The sequence below is a fragment of the Nerophis lumbriciformis genome, linkage group LG39 (assembly GCF_033978685.3).
Source record: "Nerophis lumbriciformis linkage group LG39, RoL_Nlum_v2.1, whole genome shotgun sequence".
Classification (NCBI taxonomy): domain Eukaryota; kingdom Metazoa; phylum Chordata; class Actinopteri; order Syngnathiformes; family Syngnathidae; genus Nerophis; species Nerophis lumbriciformis.
The window spans coordinates 21,354,494-21,375,000 of NC_084586.2; the positions used below are offsets into that span (position 1 = coordinate 21,354,494).

At 38.5% G+C, this 20,507-nt stretch overlaps 1 protein-coding gene across 1 annotated transcript in view; it reads left to right on the forward strand.

Moving 5' to 3' along the window:
* Nucleotides 1–20,507, forward strand: part of sardh (sarcosine dehydrogenase) — a 149,750-nt gene that overhangs the window by 111,477 nt on the left and 17,766 nt on the right. The window contains exons 14-17 of the mRNA XM_061931931.2: nt 8,196–8,309; nt 8,382–8,520; nt 14,021–14,134; nt 17,615–17,762. Of these exons, the coding sequence (XP_061787915.1) occupies nt 8,196–8,309; nt 8,382–8,520; nt 14,021–14,134; nt 17,615–17,762 (515 nt within the window). The remainder of the gene's footprint in view (nt 1–8,195; nt 8,310–8,381; nt 8,521–14,020; nt 14,135–17,614; nt 17,763–20,507) is intronic.

The window sequence follows — 20,507 nt, forward strand, 5'->3', positions numbered from 1 at the left end:
CACATGATTAGGGACACCCTCACCATCCAATAAGACAGTGCAAACAGGCCACATGATTAGGGACACCCTCACCATCCAATAAGACAGTGCAAACAGGCCACATGATTAGGGACACCCTCACCTTCCAATAGGACAGTGCAAACAGGCCACATGATTAGGGACACCCTCACCATCCAATAAGACAGTGCAAACAGGCCACATGATTAGGGACACCCTCACCATCCAATAAGACAGTGCAAACAGGCCACATGATTAGGGACACCCTCACCTTCCAATAGGACAGTGCAAACAGGCCACATGATTAGGGACACCCTCACCATCCAATAAGACAGTGCAAACAGGCCACATGATTAGGGACACCCTCACCATCCAATAAGACAGTGCAAACAGGCCACATGATTAGGTACACCCTCACCATCCAATATGACAGTGTAAACAGGCCACATGATTAGGTACACCCTCACCATCCAATACAACAGTGCAAACAGGCCACATGATTAGGCACACCCTCACCATCCAATATGACAGTGTAAACAGGCCACATGATTAGGTACACCCTCACCATCCAATACAACAGTGCAAACAGGCCACATGATTAGGTACACCCTCACCTTCCAATAGGAGAGTGTAAACAGGCCACATGATTAGGTACACCCTCACTATCCAGTACAACAGTGCAAACAGGCCACATGATTAGGTACACCCTCACCATCCAATATGACAGTGTAAACAGGCCACATGATTAGGGACACCCTCACCATCCAATATGACAGTGTAAACAGGCCACATGATTAGGGACACCCTCACCATCCAATATGACAGTGTAAACAGGCCACATGATTAGGGACACCCTCACCATCCAATATGACAGTGTAAACAGGCCACATGATTAGGTACACCCTCACCATCCAATACAACAGTGCAAACAGGCCACATGATTAGGTACACCCTCACCTTCCAATAGGAGAGTGTAAACAGGCCACATGATTAGGTACACCCTCACTATCCAGTACAACAGTGCAAACAGGCCACATGATTAGGTACACCCTCACCATCCAATATGACAGTGTAAACAGGCCACATGATTAGGGACACCCTCACCATCCAATATGACAGTGTAAACAGGCCACATGATTAGGGACACCCTCACCATCCAATATGACAGTGTAAACAGGCCACATGATTAGGGACACCCTCACCATCCAATATGACAGTGTAAATAGGACACATGATTAGGGACACCCTCACCATCCAATATGACAGTGCAAACAGGCCACATGATTAGGTACACCCTCACCATCCAATATGACAGTGTAAACAGGCCACATGATTAGGTACACCCTCACCATCCAATATGACAGTGTAAACAGGACACATGATTAGGTACACCCTCACCATCCAATATGACAGTGTAAACAGGCCACATGATTAGGCACACCCTCACCATCCAATATGACAGTGTAAACAGGCCACATGATTAGGTACACCCTCACCATCCAATACAACAGTGCAAACAGGCCACATGATTAGGCACACCCTCACCATCCAATATGACAGTGTAAACAGGCCACATGATTAGGTACACCCTCACCATCCAATACAACAGTGCAAACAGGCCACATGATTAGGTACACCCTCACCTTCCAATAGGAGAGTGTAAACAGGCCACATGATTAGGTACACCCTCACTATCCAGTACAACAGTGCAAACAGGCCACATGATTAGGTACACCCTCACCATCCAATATGACAGTGTAAATAGGCCACATGATTAGGTACACCCTCACCATCCAATATGACAGTGCAAACAGGCCACATGATTAGGGACACCCTCACCTTCCAATAGGACAGTGCAAACAGGCCACATGATTAGGGACACCCTCACCATCCAATAAGACAGTGCAAACAGGCCACATGATTAGGGACACCCTCACCATCCAATAAGACAGTGCAAACAGGCCACATGATTAGGGACACCCTCACCTTCCAATAGGACAGTGCAAACAGGCCACATGATTAGGGACACCCTCACCATCCAATAAGACAGTGCAAACAGGCCACATGATTAGGGACACCCTCACCATCCAATAAGACAGTGCAAACAGGCAACATGATTAGGGACACCCTCACCTTCCAATAGGACAGTGCAAACAGGCCACATGATTAGGGACACCCTCACCATCCAATAAGACAGTGCAAACAGGCCACATGATTAGGGACACCCTCACCATCCAATAAGACAGTGCAAACAGGCCACATGATTAGGTACACCCTCACCATCCAATATGACAGTGTAAACAGGCCACATGATTAGGTACACCCTCACCATCCAATACAACAGTGCAAACAGGCCACATGATTAGGCACACCCTCACCATCCAATATGACAGTGTAAACAGGCCACATGATTAGGTACACCCTCACCATCCAATACAACAGTGCAAACAGGCCACATGATTAGGTACACCCTCACCTTCCAATAGGAGAGTGTAAACAGGCCACATGATTAGGTACACCCTCACTATCCAGTACAACAGTGCAAACAGGCCACATGATTAGGTACACCCTCACCATCCAATATGACAGTGTAAACAGGCCACATGATTAGGGACACCCTCACCATCCAATATGACAGTGTAAACAGGCCACATGATTAGGGACACCCTCACCATCCAATATGACAGTGTAAACAGGCCACATGATTAGGGACACCCTCACCATCCAATATGACAGTGTAAACAGGCCACATGATTAGGTACACCCTCACCATCCAATACAACAGTGCAAACAGGCCACATGATTAGGTACACCCTCACCTTCCAATAGGAGAGTGTAAACAGGCCACATGATTAGGTACACCCTCACTATCCAGTACAACAGTGCAAACAGGCCACATGATTAGGTACACCCTCACCATCCAATATGACAGTGTAAACAGGCCACATGATTAGGGACACCCTCACCATCCAATATGACAGTGTAAACAGGCCACATGATTAGGGACACCCTCACCATCCAATATGACAGTGTAAACAGGCCACATGATTAGGGACACCCTCACCATCCAATATGACAGTGTAAATAGGACACATGATTAGGGACACCCTCACCATCCAATATGACAGTGCAAACAGGCCACATGATTAGGTACACCCTCACCATCCAATATGACAGTGTAAACAGGCCACATGATTAGGTACACCCTCACCATCCAATATGACAGTGTAAACAGGACACATGATTAGGTACACCCTCACCATCCAATATGACAGTGTAAACAGGCCACATGATTAGGGACACCCTCACCATCCAATATGACAGTGTAAACAGGCCACATGATTAGGGACACCCTCACCATCCAATATGACAGTGTAAACAGGCCACATGATTAGGGACACCCTCACCATCCAATATGACAGTGTAAATAGGCCACATGATTAGGGACACCCTCACCATCCAATATGACAGTGCAAACAGGCCACATGATTAGGTACACCCTCACCATCCAATATGACAGTGTAAACAGGCCACATGATTAGGGACACCCTCACCATCCAATAGGACAGTGTAAACAGGCCACATGATTAGGTACACCCTCACCATCCAATATGACAGTGTAAACAGGCCACATGATTAGGTACACCCTCACCATCCAATATGACAGTGTAAACAGGCCACATGATTAGGTACACCCTCACCATCCAATACAACAGTGCAAACAGGCCACATGATTAGGTACACCCTCACCTTCCAATAGGAGAGTGTAAACAGGCCACATGATTAGGTACACCCTCACTATCCAGTACAACAGTGCAAACAGGCCACATGATTAGGTACACCCTCACCATCCAATATGACAGTGTAAACAGGCCACATGATTAGGGACACCCTCACCATCCAATATGACAGTGTAAACAGGCCACATGATTAGGGACACCCTCACCATCCAATATGACAGTGTAAACAGGCCACATGATTAGGGACACCCTCACCATCCAATATGACAGTGTAAATAGGACACATGATTAGGGACACCCTCACCATCCAATATGACAGTGCAAACAGGCCACATGATTAGGTACACCCTCACCATCCAATATGACAGTGTAAACAGGCCACATGATTAGGTACACCCTCACCATCCAATATGACAGTGTAAACAGGACACATGATTAGGTACACCCTCACCATCCAATATGACAGTGTAAACAGGCCACATGATTAGGCACACCCTCACCATCCAATATGACAGTGTAAACAGGCCACATGATTAGGTACACCCTCACCATCCAATACAACAGTGCAAACAGGCCACATGATTAGGCACACCCTCACCATCCAATATGACAGTGTAAACAGGCCACATGATTAGGTACACCCTCACCATCCAATACAACAGTGCAAACAGGCCACATGATTAGGTACACCCTCACCTTCCAATAGGAGAGTGTAAACAGGCCACATGATTAGGTACACCCTCACTATCCAGTACAACAGTGCAAACAGGCCACATGATTAGGTACACCCTCACCATCCAATATGACAGTGTAAATAGGCCACATGATTAGGTACACCCTCACCATCCAATATGACAGTGCAAACAGGCCACATGATTAGGGACACCCTCACCTTCCAATAGGACAGTGCAAACAGGCCACATGATTAGGGACACCCTCACCATCCAATAAGACAGTGCAAACAGGCCACATGATTAGGGACACCCTCACCATCCAATAAGACAGTGCAAACAGGCCACATGATTAGGGACACCCTCACCTTCCAATAGGACAGTGCAAACAGGCCACATGATTAGGGACACCCTCACCATCCAATAAGACAGTGCAAACAGGCCACATGATTAGGGACACCCTCACCATCCAATAAGACAGTGCAAACAGGCAACATGATTAGGGACACCCTCACCTTCCAATAGGACAGTGCAAACAGGCCACATGATTAGGGACACCCTCACCATCCAATAAGACAGTGCAAACAGGCCACATGATTAGGGACACCCTCACCATCCAATAAGACAGTGCAAACAGGCCACATGATTAGGTACACCCTCACCATCCAATATGACAGTGTAAACAGGCCACATGATTAGGTACACCCTCACCATCCAATACAACAGTGCAAACAGGCCACATGATTAGGCACACCCTCACCATCCAATATGACAGTGTAAACAGGCCACATGATTAGGTACACCCTCACCATCCAATACAACAGTGCAAACAGGCCACATGATTAGGTACACCCTCACCTTCCAATAGGAGAGTGTAAACAGGCCACATGATTAGGTACACCCTCACTATCCAGTACAACAGTGCAAACAGGCCACATGATTAGGTACACCCTCACCATCCAATATGACAGTGTAAACAGGCCACATGATTAGGGACACCCTCACCATCCAATATGACAGTGTAAACAGGCCACATGATTAGGGACACCCTCACCATCCAATATGACAGTGTAAACAGGCCACATGATTAGGGACACCCTCACCATCCAATATGACAGTGTAAACAGGCCACATGATTAGGTACACCCTCACCATCCAATACAACAGTGCAAACAGGCCACATGATTAGGTACACCCTCACCTTCCAATAGGAGAGTGTAAACAGGCCACATGATTAGGTACACCCTCACTATCCAGTACAACAGTGCAAACAGGCCACATGATTAGGTACACCCTCACCATCCAATATGACAGTGTAAACAGGCCACATGATTAGGGACACCCTCACCATCCAATATGACAGTGTAAACAGGCCACATGATTAGGGACACCCTCACCATCCAATATGACAGTGTAAACAGGCCACATGATTAGGGACACCCTCACCATCCAATATGACAGTGTAAATAGGACACATGATTAGGGACACCCTCACCATCCAATATGACAGTGCAAACAGGCCACATGATTAGGTACACCCTCACCATCCAATATGACAGTGTAAACAGGCCACATGATTAGGTACACCCTCACCATCCAATATGACAGTGTAAACAGGACACATGATTAGGTACACCCTCACCATCCAATATGACAGTGTAAACAGGCCACATGATTAGGGACACCCTCACCATCCAATATGACAGTGTAAACAGGCCACATGATTAGGGACACCCTCACCATCCAATATGACAGTGTAAACAGGCCACATGATTAGGGACACCCTCACCATCCAATATGACAGTGTAAATAGGCCACATGATTAGGGACACCCTCACCATCCAATATGACAGTGCAAACAGGCCACATGATTAGGTACACCCTCACCATCCAATATGACAGTGTAAACAGGCCACATGATTAGGGACACCCTCACCATCCAATAGGACAGTGTAAACAGGCCACATGATTAGGTACACCCTCACCATCCAATATGACAGTGTAAACAGGCCACATGATTAGGTACACCCTCACCATCCAATATGACAGTGTAAACAGGCCACATGATTAGGTACACCCTCACCATCCAATATGACAGTGTAAACAGGCCACATGATTAGGGACACCCTCACCATCCAATAGGACAGTGTAAACAGGCCACATGATTAGGTACACACTCACCATCTAATAAGACAATGTCCCAAAACTTCCTTGTCTTCTTCCTTCACTTGTGTCTTCTTCCTTCACTTGTGTCCTCCTCCTTCACTTGTCTTCTTCCTTCATTTGTGTCTTCTTCTTTCACTCGTCTTCTTCCTTCACTTGTGTCTTCTTCCTTCACTTGTGTCTTCTGACTTAACTGTGTCTTCTTTCTTCACTTGCGTTTGCCTCCTTCACTTGTGTCCTTCTCCTTCACTTGTCTTCTTCCTTCATTTGTGTCTTCTTCCTTCATTTGTGTCTTCTTCTTTCACTTGTGTCTTCTTCTTTCACTTGTCTTCTTCCTTCACTTTTGTCTTCCTCCTTCACTTGTCTTCTTCCTTCACTTGTGTCTTCTTCCTTCATTTGTGTCTCCTTCTTTTACTTGTCTTCTTCATTCACTTGTTTTCTTTCTTCACTTGTGTCTTCTTCCTTCACTTGTGTCTTCTTCCTTCACTTGTGTCTTCTTCCTTCACTTGTGTCTTCTTCTTTTACTTGTGTCTTCTTCATTCACTTGTGTCTTCTTCATTCACTTGTCTTCTTCCTTCATTTGTGTCTTCTTCCTTCACTTGTGTCTTCTTCATTCACTTGTCTTCTTCATTCACTTGTGTCTTCTTCCTTCACTTGTCTTCTTCCTTCACTTTTGTCTTCTTCCTTCATTTGTGTCTTCTTCTTTCACTTGTGTCTTCTTCTTTCACTTGTCTTCTTTCTTCACTTGTGTATTTTTCCTTCATTTATATCTTCTTCCTTCACTTGTGTCTTCGTCTTTCACTTGTCTTCTTCCTTCACTTTTGTCTTCCTCCTTCACTTGTCTTCTTCCTTCACTTGTGTCTTCTTCCTTCATTTGTGTCTTCTTCTTTTACTTGTCTTCTTCATTCACTTGTCTTCTTTCTTCACTTGTGTCTTCTTCCTTCACTTGTGTCTTCTTCCTTGACTTGTGTCTTCTTCCTTCACTTGTGTCTTCTTCTTTTACTTGTGTCTTCTTCATTCACTTGTGTCTTCTTCCTTCACTTGTCTTCTTCCTTCACTTTTGTCTTCTTCCTTCATTTGTGTCTTCTTCATTCATTATGTCTTCTTCATTCACTTGTGTCTTCTTCATTCACTTGTGTCTTCTTCATTCACTTGTGTTTTCTTCCTTCACTTGTGTTTTCTTCCTTCACTTGTCTTCTTCCTTCACTTGTGTCTTCTTCTTTTACTTGTGTCTTCTTCATTCACTTGTGTCTTCTTCATTCACTTGTCTTCTTCCTTCATTTGTGTCTTCTTCCTTCACTTGTGTCTTCTTCATTCACTTGTGTCTTCTTCATTCACTTGTCTTCTTCCTTCATTTGTGTCTTCTTCCTTCACTTGTGTCTTCTTCCTTCACTTGTGTCTTCTTCCTTCACTTGTCTTCTTCCTTCACTTGTCTTCTTCCTTCACTTTTGTCTTCTTCCTTCATTTGTGTCTTCTTCATTCATTATGTCTTCTTCATTCACTTGTGTCTTCTTCATTCACTTGTGTTTTCTTCCTTCACTTGTGTTTTCTTCCTTCACTTGTCTTCTTCCTTCACTTGTCTTCTTCCTTCACTTGTGTCTTCTTCCTCCCTGTGGTGTTGAAGGTGAAAGACTACGATTATTACGGTGCATACGAGGTCAAGAAGAACCAGGAGTACAAGTACAAGGAGCTGCTGGGCAAAGAGTACACCTTTGACTTCCCTCCTCATCATGACCTGGTAACGACTTTAGCGCCACCTTCTCACAGTTGAGTCTTTTTAGAGATTGATTCTTTGTTTTGAACCGTGCAGATTAAGAGTGAGTGCCTGTCGTGCAGACACGGTGTGGCCGTCTTCAACATGTCCTACTTTGGAAAGTTCTATCTCACCGGCCCAGACGCCAAGAAGGCGTCCGACTGGCTCTTTACTGCCGACGTCAACAAGAAGCCTGGTGAGTGGGACGCACGCACCTCGCACATGGTTGACAGGACTGACAGGTGTACAAGTCCTTAAACGCCTCACACATGGTTGACAGGACTGACAGGTGTACAAGTCCTTAAACGCCTCACACATGGTTGACAGGACTGACAGGCGTACACGTCCTTAAACGCCTCACACATGGTTGACAGGACTGACAGGCGTACACGTCCTTAAACGCCTCACACATGGTTGACAGGACTGACAGGCGTACACGTCCTTAAACGCCTCACACATGGTTGACAGGACTGACAGGCGTACACGTCCTTAAACGCCTCACACATGGTTGACAGGACTGACAGGTGTACAGTCCACACCGTACCTCACCTTTTGTTGACAGGACTGACAGGTGTACAAGTATTTGTTTGCATGCAGGGGAGGATGTTTTAAACCAAGGACAAATGTTTTGCTTTTGAGTGCTGAGGCGGAACTCTGCTGTCATAACAACATGAGTTATATTATTATAACAACATGAGTTATATTATTATAACAACATGAGTTATATTATTATAACAACATGAGTTATATTATTATAACAACATGAGTTATATTATTATAACAACATGAGTTATATTATTATAACAACATGAGTTATATTATTATAACATGAGTTATATTATTATAACAACATGAGTTATATTATTATAACAACATGAGTTATATTATTATAACAACATGAGTTATATTATTATAACAACATGAGTTATATTATTATAACATGAGTTATATTATTATAACAACATGAGTTATATTATTATAACAACATGAGTTATATTATTATAACATGAGTTATATTATTATAACAACATGAGTTATATTATTATAACAACATGAGTTATATTATTATAACAACATGAGTTATATTATTATAACAACATGAGTTATATTATTATAACAACATGAGTTATATTATTATAACAACATGAGTTATATTATTATAACAACATGAGTTATATTATTATAACAACATGAGTTATATTATTATAACAACATGAGTTATATTATTATAACAACATGAGTTATATTATTATAACAGCATGAGTTATATTATTATAACAACATGAGTTATATTATTATAACAACATGAGTTATATTATTATAACAGCATGAGTTATATTATTATAACAACATGAGTTATATTATTATAACAACATGAGTTATATTATTATAACAACATGAGTTATATTATTATAACAACATGAGTTATATTATTATAACAGCATGAGTTATATTATTATAACAACATGAGTTATATTATTATAACAACATGAGTTATATTATTATAACAACATGAGTTATATTATTATAACAGCATGAGTTATATTATTATAACAACATGAGTTATATTATTATAACAGCATGAGTTATATTATTATAACAGCATGAGTTATATTATTATAACAGCGTGAGTTATATTATTATAACAACATGAGTTATATTATTATAACAACATGAGTTATATTATTATAACATGAGTTATATTATTATAACAGCATGAGTTATATTATTATAACAACATGAGTTATATTATTATAACAACATGAGTTATATTATTATAACAACATGAGTTATATTATTATAACATGAGTTATATTATTATAACAACATGAGTTATATTATTATAACAACATGAGTTATATTATTATAACAACATGAGTTATATTATTATAACAACATGAGTTATATTATTATAACATGAGTTATATTATTATAACAGCATGAGTTATATTATTATAACAACATGAGTTATATTATTATAACAACATGAGTTATATTATTATAACAACATGAGTTATATTATTATAACAACATGAGTTATATTATTATAACATGAGTTATATTATTATAACAGCATGAGTTATATTATTATAACAACATGAGTTATATTATTATAACAACGTGAGTTATATTATTATAACAACATGAGTTATATTATTATAACAACATGAGTTATATTATTATAACAACATGAGTTATATTATTATAACATGAGTTATATTATTATAACAGCATGAGTTATATTATTATAACATGAGTTATATTATTATAACAACATGAGTTATATTATTATAACAACATGAGTTATATTATTATAACAACATGAGTTATATTATTATAACAACATGAGTTATATTATTATAACAACATGAGTTATATTATTATAACAACATGAGTTATATTATTATAACAACATGAGTTATATTATTATAACAACATGAGTTATATTATTATAACAACATGAGTTATATTATTATAACAACATGAGTTATATTATTATAACATGAGTTATATTATTATAACATGAGTTATATTATTATAACAACACGAGTTATATTATTATAACAACATGAGTTATATTATTATAAAAACACATCAGATCATCTTCTTCTGCTTAAATGAAGTTGGGTCGCGGGGGCAGCAGCCTAAGCCTTCTTCCTTCACTTGTGTCTTCTTCTTTCACTTGTCTTCACTTGTGTCTTCTTCCTTCACTTGTGTCTACTTCCTTTTCACTTGTGTCTCACAGTGAACATGTATCAAAACCACCATGTCTCTCCATGACTCTTTCTGTCCTTGAAGGCACCACCATGTCTCTCCATGACTCTTTCTGTCCTTGAAGGCACCACCATGTCTCTCCATGACTCTTTCTGTCCTTGAAGGCACCACCATGTCTCTCCATGACTCTTTCTGTCCTTGAAGGCACCACCATGTCTCTCCATGACTCTTTCTGTCCTTGAAGGCACCACCATGTCTCTCCATGACTCTTTCTGTCCTTGAAGGCCCCACCATGTCTCTCCATGACTCTTTCTGTCCTTGAAGGCACCACCATGTCTCTCCATGACTCTTTCTGCCCTTGAAGGCACCACCATGTCTCTCCATGACTCTTTCTGCCCTTGAAGGCACCACCATGTCTCTCCATGACTCTTTCTGTCCTTGAAGGCACCACCATGTCTCTCCATGACTCTTTCTGCCCTTGAAGGCACCACCATGTCTCTCCATGACTCTTTCTGTCCTTGAAGGCACCACCATGTCTCTCCATGACTCTTTTTGTCCTTGAAGGCACCACCATGTCTCTCCATGACTCTTTCTGTCCTTGAAGGCACCACCATGTCTCTCCATGACTCTTTCTATCCTTGAAGGCACCACCATGTCTCTCCATGACTCTTTCTGTCCTTGAAGGCACCACCATGTCTCTCCATGACTCTTTCTGTCCTTGAAGGCACCACCATGTCTCTCCATGACTACAACAATGTAATAGATGTCATATATCACATACAACAATGTAATAGATGTCATATATCACATACAACAATGTAATAGATGTCATATATCACATACAACAATGTAATAGATGTCATATATCACATACAACAATGTAATAGATGTCATATATCACATACAACAATGTAATAGATGTCATATGTCACATACAACAACGTAATAGATGTCATATATCACATACAACAATGTAATAGATGTCATATATCACATACAACAATGTAATAGATGTCATATATCACATACAACAATGTAATAGATGTCATATATCACATACAACAATGTAATAGATGTCATATATCACATACAACGATGTAATAGATGTCATATATCACATACAACAATGTAATAGATGTCATACATCACATACAACGATGTAATAGATGTCTTATATCACATACAACAATGTAATAGATGTCATATATCACATACAACAATGTAATAGATGTCATATATCACATACAACAATGTAATAGATGTCATATATCACATACAACAATGTAATAGATGTCATATATCACATACAACAATGTAATAGATGTCATATGTCACATACAACAACGTAATAGATGTCATATATCACATACAACAATGTAATAGACGTCATATATCACATACAACAATGTAATAGATGTCATATATCACATACAACAATGTAATAGATGTCTTATATCACATACAACAATGTAATAGATGTCATATATCACATACAACAATGTAATAGATGTCATATATCACATACAACAATGTAATAGATGTCTTATATCACATACAACAATGTAATAGATGTCATATATCACATACAACAATGTAATAGATGTCATATATCACATACAACAATGTAATAGATGTCATATATCACATACAACAATGTAATAGATGTCATATATCACATACAACAATGTAATAGATGTCATGTATCACATACAACAATGTAATAGATGTCATATATCACATACAACGATGTAATAGATGTCATATATCACATGCAACAATGTAATAGATGTCATATATCACATACAACAATGTAATAGATGTCATATATCACATACAACAATGTAATATATGTCATATATCACATACAACAATGTAATAGATGTCATATATCACATACAACAATGTAATAGATGTCATATATCACATACAACAATGTAATAGATGTCATGTATCACATACAACAATGTAATAGATGTCATATATCACATACAACAATGTAATAGATGTCATGTATCACATACAACAATGTAATAGATGTCATGTATCACATACAACAATGTAATAGATGTCATATATCACATACAACAATGTAATAGATGTCATATATCACATACAACAATGTAATAAATGTCATATATCACATACAACAATGTAATAGATGTCATATATCACATACAACAATGTAATAGATGTCATATATCACATACAACAATGTAATAGATGTCATATATCACATGCAACAATGTAATAGATGTCATATATCACATACAACAATGTAATAGATGTCATATATCACATACAACAATGTAATAGATGTCATATATCACATACAACAATGTAATAGATGTCATATATCACATACAACAATGTAATAGATGTCATATATCACATACAACAATGTAATAGATGTCATATATCACATACAACAATGTAATAGATGTCATATATCACATACAACAATGTAATAGATGTCATATATCACATGCAACAATGTAATAGATGTCATATATCACATACAACAATGTAATAGATGTCATATATCACATACAACAATGTAATAGATGTCATATATCACATACAACAATGTAATAGATGTCATATATCACATACAACAATGTAATAGATGTCATATAGCACATACAACAGTGTAATAGATGTCATATATCACATACAACAACGTAAAAGATGTCTTATATCAACATAATATTAGGGAGTGATACAAGAGGACACAAACATTAGCAACACTAGCATAGCTATGTAAGCTACATGCTAATATTACATCATGCTAGTTTAGCCTATTTGAAGAACAATCAACTTTAAACATGTGTAGCTGACTGACAAATACCCAGCCTGCATTTTAAAAGTGTAGTGAAGCCTCTCTCTCTATCCTTCTAACAGCATTGTTTGTTCACCAGTTCACATTAGTTTCCAAAAGGCATTTTATATTTGTGTTGTTTTTTTTCCCCTCGTGTGTGTTCCAGGCTCCACGGTGTACACCTGCATGCTGAATAAAGGTGGAGGCACTGAAGCTGACCTGACCGTGAGCAGACTGGAGGCAGGAGATGCCAACCTTCCACTGGCACCCGAGTCCACTGGTGGGTAGACTAGTCTTCTGCCCTCATTCTCTACACTTTTTTATCTCTCTCTCCTACGTCTTTGTTGGCTAACGGTCTGGACCGCACACACACATATATATATATATATATATATATATATATATATATATATATATATACAGGTAAAAGCCAGTAAATTAGAATATTTTGAAAAACTTGATTTATTTCAGTAATTGCATTCAAAAGGTGTAACTTGTACATTATATTTATTCATTGCACACAGACTGATGCATTCAAATGTTTATTTCATTTAATTTTGATGATTTGAAGTGGCAACAAATGAAAATCCAAAATTCCGTGTGTCACAAAATTAGAATATTACTTAAGGCTAATACAAAAAAGGGATTTTTAGAAATGTTGGCCAACTGAAAAGTATGAAAATGAAAAATATGAGCATGTACAATACTCAATACTTGGTTGGAGCTCCTTTTGCCTCAATTACTGCGTTAATGCGGCGTGGCATGGAGTCGATGAGTTTCTGGCACTGCTCAGGTGTTATGAGAGCCCAGGTTGCTCTGATAGTGGCCTTCAACTCTTCTGCGTTTTTGGGTCTGGCATTCTGCATCTTCCTTTTCACAATACCCCACAGATTTTCTATGGGGCTAAGGTCAGGGGAGTTGGCGGGCCAATTTAGAACAGAAATACTATGGTCCGTAAACCAGGCACGGGTAGATTTTGCGCTGTGTGCAGGCGCCAAGTCCTGTTGGAACTTGAAATCTCCATCTCCATAGAGCAGGTCAGCAGCAGGAAGCATGAAGTGCTCTAAAACTTGCTGGTAGACGGCTGCGTTGACCCTGGATCTCAGGAAACAGAGTGGACCGACACCAGCAGATGACATGGCACCCCAAACCATCACTGATGGTGGAAACTTTACACTAGACTTCAGGCAACGTGGATCCTGTGCCTCTCCTGTCTTCCTCCAGGCTCTGGGACCTCGATTTCCAAAGGAAATGCAAAATTTGCATGGTTGGGTGATGGTTTGGGGTGCCATGTCATCTGCTGGTGTCGGTCCACTCTGTTTCCTGAGATCCAGGGTCAACGCAGCCGTCTACCAGCAAGTTTTAGAGCACTTCATGCTTCCTGCTGCTGACCTGCTCTATGGAGATGGAGATTTCAAGTTCCAACAGGACTTGGCGCCTGCACACAGCGCAAAATCTACCCGTGCCTGGTTTACGGACCATGGTATTTCTGTTCTAAATTGGCCCGCCAACTCCCCTGACCTTAGCCCCATAGAAAATCTGTGGGGTATTGTGAAAAGGAAGATGCAGAATGCCAGACCCAAAAACGCAGAAGAGTTGAAGGCCACTATCAGAGCAACCTGGGCTCTCATAACACCTGAGCAGTGCCAGAAACTCATGGACTCCATGCCACGCCGCATTAACGCAGTAATTGAGGCAAAAGGAGCTCCAACCAAGTATTGAGTATTGTACATGCTCATATTTTTCATTTTCATACTTTTCAGTTGGCCAACATTTCTAAAAATCCCTTTTTTGTATTAGCCTTAAGTAATATTCTAATTTTGTGACACACGGAATTTTGGATTTTCATTTGTTGCCACTTCAAATCATCAAAATTAAATGAAATAAACATTTGAATGCATCAGTCTGTGTGCAATGAATAAATATAATGTACAAGTTACACCTTTTGAATGCAATTACTGAAATAAATCAAGTTTTTCAAAATATTCTAATTTACTGGCTTTTACCTGTATATGTATGTGTGGGGAAAAAAATCACAAGACTACTTCATCTCTACAGGCCTGTTTCATGAGGGGTTCCCTCAATCATCAGGAGATTTTAATGGAAGCATTCACATACCATGGTTTATATAGGGCACAGAGTGGGTGGGTACAGGCTGGCCTAGGGGCGTGGTGATTGGCTCATGTGTTGCCTAGGAGGTGTTTCCGTCTGTGGCGGCATGCTGATACAATTTCGCTGCGCTTGTTGAGGGATGACAGGTCTGGGCGGTATATAATAAACAGTTTCTCTTTCAAGCATAGGTTGCATCTTTTATTACCACTATTGTAAGGTGTGCTGGATGCAAGAATTTGCCATGTTATTGAATATTCAACATTATTGTCTTTGAGGTCCCAAATGTGTTTGCTGAGTTCTGTGGTATTCCGCAGGTTTTGGTTCCTGAAAGAAGCCTTGTGATTGTTCCATCTGGTTTTAAACTCTCCCTCGGTTAATCCTACATATGTGTCGGATGTGTTAATGTCCTTGCGTGTTACCTTAGATTGGTAGACAACTGATGTTTGTAAGCACCCCCCGTTGAGAGGGCAATCAGGTTTCTTGCGGCAGTTGCAGCCTTTGTTGGTTTTGGGGTCGCTCTGTCCGGGGGCCGACGGCTCATTTGCAATTGTTTTGTTGTGGTTTGAGATGATTTGTCGTATATTGTTCATACAGCTGTAGCTCAATTTAATGTTGTTCTTGTTGAATACTATTCTTAGGGTGTTGTCTTTGGGGAAGTGTTTGTCAATCAGAGTGTATATATATATATATATATATATATATATATATAGTCCGGAGCGTTCTTGAAAAAGGGTTGCCCTTCTCATGTGCTTTTGTCCATTCTGCTGCACCACCTTTTTTTTCTTTTTTTTTTCAATGTAGTTTTATTGACATCCAGCATCAGACATTTCTATCCATTACATCATATTTGCATACTTTATACATCTACCTATCCATTACATCATATTTGCATACTTTATACATCTACTGTCGGCCCTAAATGACTAAATAATATGTTTTTGTTTATATCCCAACGATGCCACCCCTCCCCCCCAGAAAAGAAAAAGAGAACAGCAAAAAAAAATTAAAAAAACAACATAATAATAATAATAACAACAGATAAAAAATTTAAAAAAATAAAAATATATCTATATATATATATATATATAATGTATAAAAGAAGGGTTATGAACAGATAATACATTAAAGTATAATCATTTTGAATTATGTGTTGTGTTTGGACATGTTTTATAATGTCCACAAATTTCAGTGAGCAGGTTGTGTTATGTGTGACCATGTGTGTTGACTTTTTGTTGTGTTATGTGTGACCATGTGTGTTGACTTTTTGTTGTGTTATGTGTGACCATGTGTGTTGACTTTTTGTTGTGTTATGTGTGACCATGTGTGTTGACTTTTTGTTGTGTTATGTGTGACCATGTGTGTTGACCTTTTTGTGTTAGTTTATTTGCAGCATGAGTGGGAAAGGTGGTTTGGATTGGGTCATATATATAAATGCTGGTCATTAAGCAGAAGAAGTCATACAAGATGGAGGAATGATACTGTCAGATATTGAGTCCCCCATCCTGCGGGACAGATTCCTTATCAAACTTTGAGGTGTGGGACTTTGGATGGAGACTATTCCCACACCTTCTAGAAGTCACCAGTGTCACGGGTGTTGTCGGTCCTCAATGGTCGTATGACATCATGCTTTGTCCGACTCCCGCCCTAGGTGACGCCTACTACCTGGCCATCGGAGGGGGCGTGGCCGAACACAACTGGAACCACATCCAAGGTGTTCTCCAGGACCAGGGCTTCCGCTGCCGGCTGACAGACCACTCAGAGAACATGGGCATGATCAGCATCCAGGGGCCCAAAAGGTACCGCCACAAAGTTCACATGTCAACACATACGGTACTCAAAGGTACCAATTTGTAGGTACTCAATAGATATTGTTTATATTGCAGCATTTGAAAATATAATCACTACTGTTTAGTTGTAATATATACAATATATACCATTAGTTGTAATATATACCATTAGTTGTAATATATACAGTATATACCATTAGTTGTAATATATACCATTAGTTGTAATATATACAGTATATACCATTAGTTATAATATATACCATTAGTTGTAATATATACCATTAGTTGTAATATATACCATTAGTTGTAATATATACCATTAGTTGTAATATATACCATTAGTTGTAATATATACCATTAGTTGTAATATATACAGTAGAGATGCGCGGATAGGCAATTTATTTCATCCGCAACCGCATCAGAAAGTCGTCAACCATCCACACAAATGTGGTCTCATCATGGAGTAAACACACTTATTGATGATTGATTATTTGCACAACTTATAAACACAAATGTGGTCTCATCATGGAGTAAACACACTTATTGATGATTGATTATTATAAACACAAATGTGGTCTCATCATGGAGTAAACAGACTTATTGATGATTGATTATTTGCACAACTTATAAACACAAATGTGGTCTCATCATGGAGTAAACAGACTTATTGATGATTGATTATTTGCACAACTTATAAACACAAATGTGGTCTCATCATGGAGTAAACAGACTTATTGATGATTAATTATTTGCACAACTTATAAACACAAATGTGGTCTCATCGTGGAGTAAACACACTTATTGATGATTGATTATTTGCACAACTTATAACACAAATGTGGTCTCATCTCGGAGTAAACAGACTTATTGATGATTGATTATTTGCACAACTTATAACACAAATGTGGTCTCATCATGGAGTAAACAGACTTATTGATGATTGATTATTTGCACAACTTATAAACACAAATGTGGTCTCATCATGGAGTAAACAGACTTATTGATGATTGATTATTTGCACAACTTATAAACACAAATGTGGTCTCATCTCGGAGTAAACAGACTTATTGATGATTGATTATTTGCACAACTTATAACACAAATGTGGTCTCATCGTGGAGTAAACACACTTATTGATGATTGATTATTATAAACACAAATGTGGTCTCATCATGGAGTAAACACACTTATTGATGATTGATTATTTGCACAACTTATAAACACAAATGTGGTCTCATCTCGGAGTAAACACACTTATTGATGATTGATTATTTGCACAACTTATAAACACAAATGTGGTCTCATCATGGAGTAAACAGACTTATTGATGATTGATTATTTGCACAACTTATAACACAAATGTAGTCTCATCATGGAGTAAACACACTTATTGATGATTGATTATTATAAACACAAATGTGGTCTCATCATGGAGTAAACACACTTATTGATGATTGATTATTTGCACAACTTATAAACACAAATGTGGTCTCATCTCGGAGTAAACACACTTATTGATGATTGATTATTTGCACAACTTATAAACACAAATGTGGTCTCATCATGGAGTAAACACACTTATTGATGATTGATTATTTGCACAACTTATAAACACAAATGTGGTCTCATCATGGAGTAAACAGACTTATTGATGATTGATTATTTGCACAACTTATAAACACAAATGTGGTCTCATCATGGAGTAAACAGACTTATTGATGATTGATTATTTGCACAACTTATAACACAAATGTAGTCTCATCATGGAGTAAACACACTTATTGATGATTGATTATTATAAACACAAATGTGGTCTCATCATGGAATAAACACACTTATTGATGATTGATTATTTGCACAACTTATAACACAAATGTGGTCTCATCATGGAGTAAACACACTTATTGATGATTGATTATTTGCACAACTTATAAACACAAATGTGGTCTCATCATGGAGTAAACACACTTATTGATGATTGATTATTTGCACAACTTATAAACACAAATGTGGTCTCATCTCAGAGTAAACACACTTATTGATGATTGATTATTTGCACAACTTATAAACACAAATGTGGTCTCATCTCAGAGTAAACACACTTATTGATGATTGATTATTTGCACAACTTATAAACACAAATGTGGTCTCATCGTGGAGTAAACACACTTATTGATGATTGATTATTTGCACAATTTATAACACAAATGTGGTCTCATCATGGAGTAAACAGACTTATTGATGATTGATTATTTGCACAACTTATAAACACAAATGTGGTCTCATCTCGGAGTAAACACACTTATTGATGATTGATTATTTGCACATCTTATAAACACAAATGTGGTCTCATCATGGAGTAAACAGACTTATTGATGATTGATTATTTGCACAACTTATAACACAAATGTGGTCTCATCATGGAGTAAACAGACTTATTGATTATTGATTATTTGCACAACTTATAACACAAATGTGGTCTCATCATGGAGTAAACACACTTATTGATGATTGATTATTATAAACACAAATGTGGTCTCATCATGGAGTAAACAGACTTATTGATGATTGATTATTTGCACAACTTATAAACACAAATGTGGTCTCATCATGGAGTAAACAGACTTATTGATGATTGATTATTTGCACAACTTATAAACACAAATGTGGTCTCATCATGGAGTAAACAGACTTATTGATGATTGATTATTTGCACAACTTATAAACACAAATGTGGTCTCATCATGGAGTAAA